The 13,915-nt window shown below is 39.7% G+C and overlaps 1 protein-coding gene across 3 annotated transcripts in view; it reads left to right on the top strand.

Moving 5' to 3' along the window:
• SYNPR (synaptoporin) overlaps positions 1 to 13,915 on the top strand; it is a 300,699-nt gene extending 286,784 nt beyond the window's left edge. For all 3 annotated transcript variants that reach the window (XM_005222694.4, XM_015459525.3, NM_001046506.1), the window contains 2 exon segments: positions 7,452 to 7,643; positions 12,218 to 13,915. In XM_005222694.4, coding sequence (XP_005222751.1) covers positions 7,452 to 7,643; positions 12,218 to 12,475 — 450 coding nt within the window. In that variant the 3' untranslated portion in view covers positions 12,476 to 13,915.

Below are 13,915 nucleotides of genomic sequence, written 5' to 3'. Positions count from 1 at the left end.
AAGACTTAATACCAAAAAAAGTAAAATGTCTTATCTGTAATTTTATAATGTATGAAATGATAACATTTTTAAATATTGAGCTGTCTTATATTAATACACATAATGTATTACTATAATTGCACCAATCTCTTTTTGCTTTTTTTGGAAAAAATGTGGTCACTATTAAACATAAAATTACATATGTGACTCCCAACTCTGGCTCATGTTCTATTTCTATGAGACAGCACTGGGCTGGAATCTTGATGTTTCCAGCCCAGGATGGGGCCGTGCAGTTCTTTCAAAACTTCAGGCATTCTCTGCCCCGCTTCTGTCATGTGGGCCACAAGTTATTTACTGTTGTTCTTTAAATTAAATTATTTTTTAACTTCAATAAAATCGATTTTTGAAGAAAACTCTGTACCACTCCTAAATATAGACGTCTAGTGTTATTTGACATAATTAGAAGATAAACCCAGAAATGAATCAATGGAAAATAAAGAGTACTGTATTCCAGCCAAGTACCATTGTTTGCCTGAAGGCTCTGAGCCTGGGGCCAATTTTCTTTGATAGGTGGATATTAAGTTTATTAAATAGGTATTAGAGACATATTAGCAGCCATCTGAGACTTTCTTCTTTACCATCCATATAGAAAGAGAATTGTGAAGGAGAAATAATTTTTTTCTTTGTGCTGCTGCTGCTGCTGCTAAGTCGCTTCAGTCGTGTCCGACTCTGTGCGACCCCATAGACAGCCTCCTACCAGGCTCCTCTGTCCCTGGAATTCTTCAGGCAAGAACACTGGAGTGTGCTGCCATTTCCTTCTCCAATGCATGAAAGTGAAAAGTGAAAGTGAAGTCACTCAGTCCTGTCTGACTCTTAGTGACCCCATGGATTGCAGCCCACAAGGCTCCTCTGTCCATGGGATTTTCCAGGCAAGAGGACTGGAGTGGGGTGCCATTGCCTTCTCCGTTTTTTCTTTGTAACTTAGTGTAATTTCTTGCTATATCTGTGTTCCCACAATTAGGTAGCCGAAACTTCAGAACAGCTGGGCATAATGGAAAGCTGCTCACTTTCATCCAGCCCAAATTCAAATCTCAGTTACTTATGACAATTTGAACATATCATTTAACCTCCTTGGATCTGTAAATGAGTATAATTATCTTCACCATCCCTCAGTGATTATGTAAATCAAATGATCTTCTGCCATGAGTGAAAGTCTCTCAGTCGTGTCCGACTCTTTGTGACCTATAATACTGGAATGGGTAGCCTTTCCCTTCTCCAGGGAATCTTCCCAACCCTGAGATCAAACCCAGGTCTCCCAGATTGCAGGTGGGAGATGGTAAAGTTGGATTCTTTACCAACTGAGCCACAAGCATCTTCTGCCATAGCATGTTAAAAACTAGACGTTCTCCAGAAGTCAGATGTAATTTTTATTAGTGTTTCAAATGAAGTAATGAAATAAACCTGTGAGAGAACAGAAGGTTATCATATTCAGCCCACCGCTTGGCAATTGTCTCTTCAAAGACAAATCCAAAGCTCTTCCCTGAACAGAGCTTCTCTCATGGTGTTTGATTTTTGTGTTTCCTAATTCACAGCTTCATTCTGGGAGTCCTGAAAGCTGACTTAGAAAAGTGAATCCAACTACACTGAGGATCAGTGTGACTCACTGGATTGCCCAGTTTCTAGTGTAGACTCCCCATATAGGTGTCAGCCATGGTGAAAAGAGCAAAGCTATCAAATAGGATAGATAATTAAGTCATTGGAGTTGACATGTTGTGAATATTTGCTAACAGAAGTGTGAAATTGACTATGTTTACCAATATCCAGTGGAGCTGCAGTGTGCCATCAACAGGGAGAAATAGAGACAGGTTTTTGTTGTTGATTGTTGTTTAGTCCCTAAGTCATGTCCAACTCTTTGCAACCCCATAGACTTTAACCCACCAGGCTCCTCTGTCCTTGGGATTCTCCAGGCAGGAATACTGGAGTGAGTTAATATGTCCTCCTTCAGGGGATCTTCCCAACTCAGGGTTCAAACCTGTATTTCCTGTGTTGCAGGAGGATTCTTTACCACTGAGCCGCCAGACAGGTTTACCTGGTTCTAAAATACCAAGTTTTCTGTCACCAAAGATGATTCCCTCTTATATTCCCCAGACTGAGCCAGGACAAGCATCTTTAATATATTAAATTACATTCTAGTAAAAATGAGCTTGATAACAGTAAATTAGGAGAGCTGGGGGCAACAAAAACATACCCAACCAACAAAATGGAAACAAACCATCCAGGCAGCATGAAGCCAGGCTGCTCCCTCTGCTGAGGAAGCTGTTTTCTTGGATCATTGAGCAGATTCTTAACACATGCTGCAGAAACACAACCACATAGCGTGTCCGTGTTCTTTTGGAACAGTGAGACCAGGAGCTCAGAGCAAAATTTATAAACCACTTAATGGGCCATGGGCACATCATTCAGCCTTCATGGTCACAGTTTCTTCATCTACAGTATGGAGCTAGTAATGTCTGCGCTGGCTACTTTTTGGGGTCTTATGGGGGCACATACATACATTGAGAGTTTTGGGGAAACATTAAAGCACCTTTTGAACGGCAACCACTCCTTTCTATGAGAGGAAATAGCACAAGCAAAGGTAGCAGAAGATAGCTTTTATGTGCATCCTGGTAACTTAACGGTGAATGTTACAAATTTATGTCTTGAGTTTCTTCCATGCATACTTTATCTCTGTTAGATAAACGAGGCATAGCATTTATCTCCTCTGGCACAGAAGGTTATTTTAGGTGGACCATTAACATGGCATTAAGTAAGATGAGTGAAAAGTTGCTCCATATTTAGTTTAAGCCTTCTAATTAGGTCATGCTAGTATTTCTTTAATATCCTTTTAACACTCATGAATCTCCTTTTTAACAGAGATCCTAGATCCCAAATCCTTGTGCAAACATCCCCAGCTAGAATTTAAAGTATTTTCACTGTATAGCCTTTATGTTTGCAGTTTTCTTCTATCTATAACAAGTTGGTTGGTTTAACATTTATTGGACACATATAATTTCCTTCTAAGATAACCTTATTTACGTAAAAAGGATAATTTGCTGTAAATGAAATGCTGAACAATAACACAAGAGGTATGCACATAAAATCAGAATTGTTCAGGTAATACCAAATGACTGAAACTTAGCATCAACTAAGATAGCTATCTACCTAAAATACACTAAAGAAAGCTCATGATATGGCATAGTAGTCAAGTGAGGCACTAATTATAAGGAAAGCATTTGGCCTGTCTGTTCTTCAGTTTCCTCTTAAAAGCAGGGCTAACCTAAGGATCTCAGCTACAAGGTTACTGATGTCTGCAAGTGGTTTAGCAGAGTGCCTGGCATACAGGAAACACTCCAGCACACAGGTGGCAGCAGCAGTCTCCTAAGAGCCACTAGTTTGGGACAGTTTTTAATGAGCCCTCTGCCCTGTCTACCATGTTCTGTGTCCAGGAGGTGACTTGCATGAATCACAGGGAGTTCCAGGCGGGTTTGGCCAATTGGAGTGAAACCATGGCTTAAGTCCATTTCACCTACCTTCCTTAATCACAGTTATTTTAAGACTTACCTGTCCTCCAAGCAGAAGGAAACTGGAATCAGCTGTGTTTAGTTCCAGCTGATCTGATGAAGACGGAATAGAACCCACGACCTTCAACTGGGTATGACCAGTGTCTGCTAGTTGACCTTCTGACATCAGTGGGCCAGAAAAACTCCAAGTGCAGAGACCTGTTAGGCCTAGTTATGCCTGTGCAGAACGAGGATTCTTGCACTTTCTTTCAATCACCTTTCCTCACCTTTCCCCACACTCCCTTTGCCTAAACCCGCTCTGCTGCCTTATCCCATAAACATCCACCCCTTGCCTGCCTTCCAGCAGGCAAATGTGAGATTTGTTTTCCCATCTTCTCACTTGACTCTCTTGCAAAAAAATCTTTTCTTTGGTGCACTCCTAAGCTTGTCAGGGTTTTGGCTTGCTGAGCATTGAGCAAAATGAACCTGGTTCAGTAGATTAAAGCAGCACTCCCCAACCTTTTTGGCATCAGGGATTGATTTCATGGAAGACAGTTTTGCCTCGGGGAGGGGAGGAGGGATGGGGGAGGGGAGGGGGAGGAGAGATGGTGGTGTGGGGTGGGGGCAGGGAAGGTTTGGGGATGATTCAAGTGCATTACATTTATTGTGCACTTTATTTCTATTATGATTACATCAGCTCCACCTCAGATCATCAGGTGTCAGATTCTGGAGTTTGGAGATCCCTGGATTAAAAGATGGGAAGAGAGTGGGGGTCAGGTTTGCTCCCAAATCTCTCCCTGAATGTAGCTTCAAACTTAGATTACACCTGAAGTCCAAAAAAAGTTCAGGCTAACTGATACTCGAGTTAGAATTTTGAAATAGTCTCCCAATTGTCACACTTTGCTTAATTATAGAAAACCTGACTTGAGGCTGCTTTTTTTATTTTTAATAGAAAAACTCCATTCTAATGACATTTTTTGTTTGGTCTAATTATAAATCCTGGTACAAATAGGGCACCTGAAGTTCTGTCTGGGAGAGCTATTGATATAATCAATCAGTGCCTTGATGACATTGCCATGCTCTTTTTATTTTATCTAATTATAAAATATGTTTAAAAACACATAAGGTTACATACCACCTGGTAAACTCCTATATAAAAGTTTATAGAACCAAATTGGGACCATTTTGTATGTTCATTTATTCTTTCTTTCTTTCATTCTCTCAGCAAATGTTGCTGACACCTCTTCTGCCAAGACCCAACAATAGGCAAGGTAGACAAAGTACCTGCCCTCATGCAGCTGACATCTTATCGTGGAAAATAGGCAGACATGCACGTTTTCACTTCTCACAACCACCCAATGAGACAGATACTGTTGTTAGCCCAATTTACAGAGGGCAAAATTCAGGCTTCAAGTAAGTCAAAACATCAGGATTCAGTCCCAGGTCAATCTGAAGACAGACTCTGAGCTTATAATTAATATTGAGATACTTTATACAATATACTGATCCCTGTTTATGAAATGGTACTGGGGGGAAAGGGTTGGATTAGCTCCCCAAAATAACTCCAAGGACATAGGTCCTGACTTCAGTCAGAAAGTTTATATCAAAAGCGATTCATTACTACTTTTTAACTTTCTTAATGCACTTGTTTTAAATTAAAAAATAAATGTTCCTGGGACTTCTCTGGTGGTCTAGTGGCTAAGACTTGTGCTCCCAATGCAGGGGCCCAGCTTCCATCCAGGTCAGGAAAGTAGTTCCCACATGCTGCAACTAAAAGTTGGCATACCACAACTAAGAGCCTGCACAGTCAAACACAGTTTTTTTGTAAAGAAAGAAGATTTAAAAAAAAAAAAAAAAAGCCGAGTATTCCTTAAAGCAGACATGAAAAGCTATATAGAATAGTCAAGCTCTCAGGTTCTGGAAGCAGACAGCCAGGCTTAGAATCCTGGCTCCCCCACTTACTGACTCTTGACTGAGAATTTTATTTAGCTTTTTGGGCCTCAGTTTCCTCAACTGTAAAATGAGGACAGAATTAGCATCTATTTCATAGGTCTGTTGTCAGGATTAAATGAATTAATACATGTACACTTGGAATTAATACATGTAAACTTGGAATCACATGATAACTGCTCAGTAAATTTTAGGTAGTATTACTGTTATTTCCCTGCTGGCTCAGAAGGTAAAGTGTTTGCCTGCAATGCGGGAGACCCGGGTTCGATTCCTGGGTTGGGAAGATCCCCTGGAGGAGGAAATGGCAATCCACTCCAGCACTCTTGCCTGGAAAATCCCATGGAATGAGGAACCTGATAGGCTACAGTCCATGGGGTCGCAAAGAGTCGGACATGACTGAGCGACTTCACTTCACTTCACTGTTATTTTAATACATAAGTCTAAAAACTTTATTACTTTCTACAATTTCCAACTGAGAGTTTTCACATGACTCTGTTCTTCAGCATTTCCCCATCCTGACAGCCTTTTTAAGTCTATTTCTTGCATAGCACAGGGAGCTCAACTTGGTGCTCTGTGGTGACCTAGACTGGGATGGGATGGGGATAGGAGGTTCAGGAGGGACGGAATATATGTATACATATGGCTGATTCACTTCATTGTACAGCAGAAACTAATACAACATTGTAAAGCAATTATACTCCAATAAAACTCTGTTTCTATTTATGATGAGCATAAGGCCAGCTACTGTCTTGAAATTACAAAGTGTCTATGACCACTAATAAATATGTAATCTCAAGAAAGCAAAGTCCATATTTTACATTTGTAAACCCTTGTAAGACCTGATGCATGACTCAGAAATTATTGTCTGAATAAATGGAGGAGTAATTGAATAAAGGTACCAGACTGAACATGAAGAGAAGTTGTATTTGATACAGTCAGTCTGGCTTATTTATTTAATAACCGTTCCTCCAATTTCTAATTCAAACCCCAACACTTGAGTTTCTATATTCCAAATGTTCTTTCTGGTTTGAAGCAGCTATAGATACTGTATTTGTTTGCCTTTTTATTTATACCCCCATCTCTTTCCGGAAACAACTTCAAATGACTTAGAAGGACATATGAAATTCAGGATGAAATTAATTAAAAATGAGAAGGAAAGAAGACAGGAAAGGCAGGATGGGTGTATAAAATACAGTTCGGAATAGGGTTAAAATAGCCAGGCTTTATTAAAAAAAAAAAAAAAAGCACATTATATGTGGGTAACGAATTGGCCTTAAGTTTTCTAAAGGCAACATGAAATGGTCAATTGGTGAGTTACATAATTTACAATAATCCCTGGATGGAAAGAGACCAGTTGTTCAGAAGATTCAGTCTTCACAGTGGACCCTCTCCAAAAGTCACACCTAACAAATATCCACAACAGCATCTTTAGAGTTTAAGTGCTCCTCAGGATCTTGATGGAAAGTAATTCAGTCACAGCATGAGGGAAGGCTAACCAGAGTAAGTGATATCACCATGGCCTCAGATAGGAAAGAAACAGATTTTCTACTTGAGGCATTTATCATTTAAAATAATTCCTGTTGCTATATTAAATATACTATTTTCCTTCCCAGGTCAGTGTTTTGTTATCTAGGTAAATAGGATGCAACATCTTTCTAGTAGACAAACACAAATACAGTAAATCTGAGCAGTTGTCTTATGTTAGAACATGATCTGCTGAAGTCTTGGGAGTGCCTCTTTAGAGAGGGAGGGTCACAAGGAAGGTTATGACAGTAGCCCCCCATCATTAGAAACACAGTAATCATTCATCAATGTTACTATTATTATTTATTTTCTAGAAATTAATATCACAAAACTATTATTCATTTTTCAACATGGTTCCAGTGCTATGGAATCTTGGAATTTTTCAAAAGGCAAACCAATTGATTTGTTTCTAGAACTCACTTTTCTCTTCCTATTTTGTCTTTCTGTTTGTTCCTGTAGGACTTCATCGTCACTGTAGTCTTTTCGTTCTTGTGGTTGGTGGGTTCATCAGCTTGGGCAAAAGGACTGTCTGATGTCAAGGTCGCTACAGATCCCAAAGAAGTATTGTTACTGATGTCAGCTTGCAAACAGCCATCCAACAAGTGCACGGCTGTCCACAGTCCTGTGATGTCCAGCCTAAACACTTCTGTGGTATGTTTCCCTCTCAGATCTTTTTTTGCCAATCATGGGAATCAGAAAAGTGTCCCAGGAGTCATCTGGCAAATGTTTTGCCTCTGAATGGAGTCCGGTCTAAAAGGTGATAGTTCACTCTACGGGCTAGATGATCCTTTGGCCTTCAAGTTTTCTATTGTCAGAACCCATAGACTTTAACGTGTCCAATTACAGAGTTCTTAACAAGAGCCCGGCAGGTTCGGGCAGCTTTTGCTTGGATGACGGTCAAGTCAGAATTCTAAGGCAGAAGCAGATATAAAATCTGAACTTTAAGACTGAAGTCTGCCAGAAGTTAAAAGGAATATTTGATAGAAGCCACACATAGAATATACCAGTTGATTGTCTAGAGAAAAATACACAGACACAGTAGGGTAAGATAGAAATCAGAGAATAAAAAATACCTATAATAGTTATGGTAATTTTTTAATCTTCTCCATGCTCTTGGTTTAGTTGCTTGATAACTTCAGAAAAGCAGAGCTATATTAGTTGAACAAAGTCCAGTATTATCATCAAGTATATGATTCTTGCCAGGAGACAGGACATCTGACAGATAGCAGAGCCACTAAATTGGATTCTTATTTCATGAGTGTAAGAACTTGTGTTATTCCAAAGAAGGAAACTATATCTGAGAGACAGAAGCTATAATGACAGCAAAAAGTAGTAGTTACAAAGAATAGAAGGGCCAGCAGTGTTCAATGAAGGACCGACATTCTTTAGCAACCTTTAAAAAATAATTCTCTTTCCCTCAAGGTTAACTTATGTTTCTACAGCTTTCTGGAATTTAAGAAGGCATATGAAAAGGGAAAAAGATTGGCTCATCGGCTGCTGATGATTTGACTGTGAATCTTGCCTTAGTAATAAGATAATAACATTGAAATAAACTATTATTAGGATCTCCCAGTAATTTTTACCTATTTCTAGCCACACTTGTAGATGAATACTTTGAGGTATATGTGAAAATATATTTTACTACTGCTTCTATAGTTTGTTTACAGGCAGTGCTTAATGAAAATTATTATAACCCTGATCTTGGAATCTAAGAGAGCAAAGATGAAATCGTTCAGTATGTTTGTTAGTTCTTTTAGTAAATGATGACATCCTCCATAGTCCATTTAATCCCTCTTCTGATGTCTCTTCCAACAAGGCGTTGCAAGTTTTGAATGAGAAACAATGTGACATACGTCTTAAAAACCAAAAGAATAATGGATAGAAAGCAGATCGTGTCACGTGTGTGGAGGGGTGGGTCTGGTGCTGTTGTGAGTTATCCATAAGTTATCCATGTCAGTGTCCTCCAGTTCCTCGTGGCAGAAAACTCCACCTAAACTGGCTAAACCAAAACAATCTCCTGATCGGTAAAGTCTGTTCTTTGTAGCCCAATTCTGGAACCAGTGTCTATATGAGGTGTAATGATTGGGTTGCAAGTAACAGAAAGTGACAAATCATCCATAATTTCTACTTCTGTTTCTCCACCAATGCAATCTTGATACATCTTGTCAGATCATCTAAATGTCCTCTCCCATTCTTTCTCATGCTGTGTAGTCTCTTTCAGCCTCTCTTTCTGTTGTCCCACATCTAGGCTAGAATAAAAATACCGACTCTGATTTCAGTTGCAACAAAATGGCAAGGGAAGACTCAAGGGCCCATGTGCCCCTAAAACGTGCCAGCCAAGAAGTCTGTGATACATCTGTGATGATAGTAGAGTAAGACACCTATTACAATAGTGATAGGCGTCTACCTCTATGATGTGAGAATAAGACATCACCACTCCTTAAATAGGCCCATGGCCATGCCTTGTTTACATTCTTACTTTAAAGCTGCATTCCCTTAATTTCTAGGTTCTTTTCAGGCATCCCTTTTTTAGAAATGAAGTAGCATCAGGGGAAAGGGAGTGATCAAGGAATAGAAAACAGATAAAATTATAGTCCTGGGTAGAACCATCCCTTCATATCTGAAAAGATTCCATGACAGTTTTTTCTACTCATGTTAATCTATACTTTCAGAGGTGTAATTTAATTAAGATCTCCCCCTTAAGGGAAAATACCCTAGTTATTGTACACATGGTTAAAATGTCCTGTGTGTAAATTAGAGTTGTGTCAGTGATCACCTAATTCATTTTGATCATGCATCTATTATACTATAAATACCTTAGTTATGTTTTGTATCTCCCTTAGCAAAGAGCCTAGAGTATGGCACACAATGTTAAATAAATCTCAGTTAACATTAAAGGAAGAAAAAAGGATGGGATGGGGAGAGGGATGGAGGGAGGGATGGAAGGAGGGAGGGGAGGAGGGTGAGAGGAAGGTAAGGAAGTCTGGATAAACTGATTTTCAGTGAGATCTTTTAGGAAACGGTGTCTTTTGTTTTTTAAGATTTGGCTTTCCAATCATATTTTTACAATAGTGCCATCAGTTTATTTTATTTCATTTTTGGCCACGCCACATGGCACTTGAGATCTTCGATCCCTGACCAGGAATCGAACCCACAACCCCCTGTAGTGGAAGCACTGGAAATGGGGAGTTCCTAACTACTGTACAGCCAGAGAAGCCCCTAGATGCTCAGTTTTTATCTTGACACCTCAAGAACATGGCCTCATTATCAAAAAGCCTGCTTCAGTTTATGTCTCAGGAAAAGTCGAATGAATACAATTCATGGAAATATTTTAGAAAGTGATTCAAAGCATAATTTACAGATCAGTGTCCAGCACTGTCTAGCTGCCTTACACACGCCCTGTTTGATCCTCACAACTATCCACCAAGGAAGGAATAATTGTCTTCATTTCATAGAATTTTATAAATGCTGAAGTTCAGAGGCTAACTGCCTTGTCTGAACTCATAAAGCAAAAAGTTGCAGAGCCCAGGCCATTCAGATTCCAAAGACAGAGGGATGGCTCCAAGGCTGAGATTCAGATAATATGCCCTGATCCACCTGCTGCTAAAATCATGAAGCTTGGAGCTGGTGTTCCAAGCTCCTAAGATCCCTCATCTTGACTCCCTAACCCGCTACTTCCATCCCCAGGTCATTCTGTGGCATCCCACCATCCAGCAATTAAGGGATAAATTACTTTGATATAGCAAAGAACTTCTGGAAGCCCACTCCAGAACTGTGACTGCTGCCCAAGTTCATTCTGATTGGTCAGCATCCTGCTGGAATGATTACTTAATATACTTTAATGTCATCACAGCTTTGTGTCACATACTCTCATTGTCTGTCTCTAAGAGGGGGCTGCTAAAACTGGCTGTGCTTAATTCACAGTCAACTGATCCACTTTGGAAGAGGCTGCAAAACAACTGTTCTCTTTGGGCCTCTTACAGTAGCAAACAGCTCAGTTTCCATAAAACACTTAGGACCCAGGGAAGTGACACCCAGTCCTCTGGCTCACCAGGGACATGCTTCTGGAGAGTGAGAGGAGTTTCCATAGGCAAGTCTCACATTCAGTTATTGAGAAAACATTTCATACTTCTCTGAAACCTGGACTTCAGAGTATTATTTGGGCCTTCACTTCTGACTGTGAGAGGCACAGAATATACAACTATTCAAAGAAGCACAACTTCTGTGTACACTGCCATGCATGTGCTTGTCTGTGTACCACCTACGCCATTGCTTCCTCCATACTTTTTAAGTTGACTCATTTTATTTCTGTCATTTCAATAAATGCAAAAATAGTATCTCTAGCATTAAAGTAAAGGTTACCTTATAAGTTAATGGTCCATCATTAAAATGAAAATAACCCCACATCCCCTAAAGATATTTTACACCATTTTACATCATTTGGGGAGATAGTGGTGGATTAGGTAGAGGCTCAGACTCTGGAAAATCCCATGGATGGAGGAGCCTGGTGGGCTGCAGTCCATGGGGTCTCTAAGAGTCGGACACAACTGAGCGACTTCACTTTCACTTCTCACTTTCATGCATTGGAGAAGGAAATGGCAACCCACTCCAGTGTTCTTGCCTGGAGAATCCCAGGGACGGGGGAGCCTGGTGGGCTGTCATCTATGGGGTCTCACAGAGTCGGACATGACTGAAGCGACTTAGCAGCAGCAGCAGACTGTGGAGTCAGGTAGAACAGGTCTTATCCCAGGTCTGCTACTAACCAGTCACGTGGCCATAAAAAAGCTCCTTATCTTTGCTGCACCTGTTTTCACATCTTTAATATGAGTGTAATAGCACCTTCCATGACTAAATGAATAGATACACATAAAGCCCTTCTGTTGTTGTTCACTTACTAAGTTGTGTCCAACTCTTTGTGACCCCATGGACTGCAGCATGCCAGGCTTCACTGTCCTTCACTATCTCATAAAGTTTGCTCACACTCATGTCCACAGAGTCAGTGATGCCATCCAACCATCTCATCCTCTGTCTGCCTAACACATAGTAAGCTTTCATGAAAGGTCATATATTCTAAATGAAACAGTGACTTCAACACCAGAAACTGGAAGAAGCCTCTGCATGGAGGTGAAAAGTGACCTTTTGCATTTGAGGGATTTTTCTGAAATTGAGATTTTTCTGAGCTTTCTCTCCAGTCTATCCACTCACTTGCTTTGATCCTCCTTCAGGTCTTTGGATTCTTGAACTTTATCCTCTGGGCTGGAAACATCTGGTTTGTTTTCAAGGAGACCGGCTGGCATTCCTCGAGCCAGAGATATCTTTCAGACCCCATGGAGAAGCACTCCAGTAGCTACAACCGAGGCGGGTACAACCAAGACAGCTATGGGTCGAGCAGTGGGTACAACCAGCAGGCGAGTTTGGGGCCATCCTCAGATGAATTTGGCCAACAGTCTGCTGCCCCTGCTTCTTTTACCAATCAGATGTAACAGGGTAGTTTTGGCATTCTTCAGAAGATTGTTTCTCCCCATTCTATGTCAGTGGCAGGAGAATTTTTTAAGAGTTTCAATCAATTATTAATGTGGAGAGTGTTGAATGTAAATCAGAGATCTGTCGTCCTCATTAAAGCAGAAAGGCCTGGGTCGTGATAAATGGTACTTAAAGATGACATGAGAAGATATATTATTCATTACAGATGGCTAATTGGAGAGTACCTTGTTATATACACATACTTTTATGGTTGTTTTGTATGCGTGTTGAGATAGTGGAACCATTTTGTAGCTTAAAGTCTCTAGTATGTAATATGCATAAAGTAAATTAAATAGCATTGAATTTTCTTATGCTTTTTGATGTGAAAGATGTTTTAATGATTTCTCTAAGACAATTTGGAGTATCACAATGTGCATGTATTATTATTTTTTAGTTGCAGGCCCTGTAGGATTGTGAAGTCTCTAAGTATTGGTTTCAGACAATTACTCTGTATTTTTTTTAATTTGATGAATCAATGCTCATATGATTTAGTGCATGAAAGCATTTTCTTACAAAATGAACATTTGAACTGTATGAAAATTTTCCAGTTTGCATCACGAATTTGTTAAATGGACATTTAAAGAAATATATTCACTACATTGTATATTTGCAGGTTTGTCTCTCTGGGTTTATCTAACCCTGAATTCATTGTGAGTAAGGTTTGGAGTTTTTTTCCTCTCTGATTAGCAGATATTCAGTGTTGTAGATGGTGACTGCCTGATATTTATTCTATTTAGTTAGCTAAATATTTACATTCTTGTAACTTTCTATGGTGTTTTGTGGCTTTTATCCTATGGGCCATGAACAATGGGCCCACTAGCTGTGAGTGTTGGTGGAGTGTTGTTTCTTTAGAATGATGGAGATGTGGGTGTCAGACACCACAGTCAAGATATTGTGCTGACATATTCGTTTATCAAGGATATTCTGGAGAACCTAGAACATGAGCTAAATGTTTAAATCCTACTTATTTGTAAAGTTAATTAAGTCCTAGATCCAATTACTAAGAATTCTGAAGTCTCAGCTCAACTTACAGTCTGATTTGTATGTTACCCATAAATTAAAAATGACTTCCACGAAGCAGTCTGTCATCTCATTAAATATTCTTCAGGATGTATGCATTATCAACCTTTGCCTCTTTGTTTTAACTCAATGGAAACACCAAGGCCCCACAGTGAAGGCAAGCTGAGCATCTGTATCTCCAGATGAAAGTCGTTATCGATGTATAAACTCATTGTGTGATCTGTGATGTTGGAAACATTTTAGTCCAAAAGAGCCTAGATGATGTCTGTAAACTGTTTAGTCCAAAAGAACCTAGATGATATCTGTAAACTGTTTCTGGATCCTGTTGGGTAAATCTGTATGTGATATCTCTTTGACCTTAATAAAGTTATTGCATACAA

Source organism: Bos taurus, chromosome 22 (assembly GCF_002263795.3).
Source record: "Bos taurus isolate L1 Dominette 01449 registration number 42190680 breed Hereford chromosome 22, ARS-UCD2.0, whole genome shotgun sequence".
Taxonomy (NCBI): Eukaryota; Metazoa; Chordata; class Mammalia; order Artiodactyla; family Bovidae; genus Bos; species Bos taurus.
This window is presented reverse-complemented; position numbering and strand designations above follow the sequence as displayed.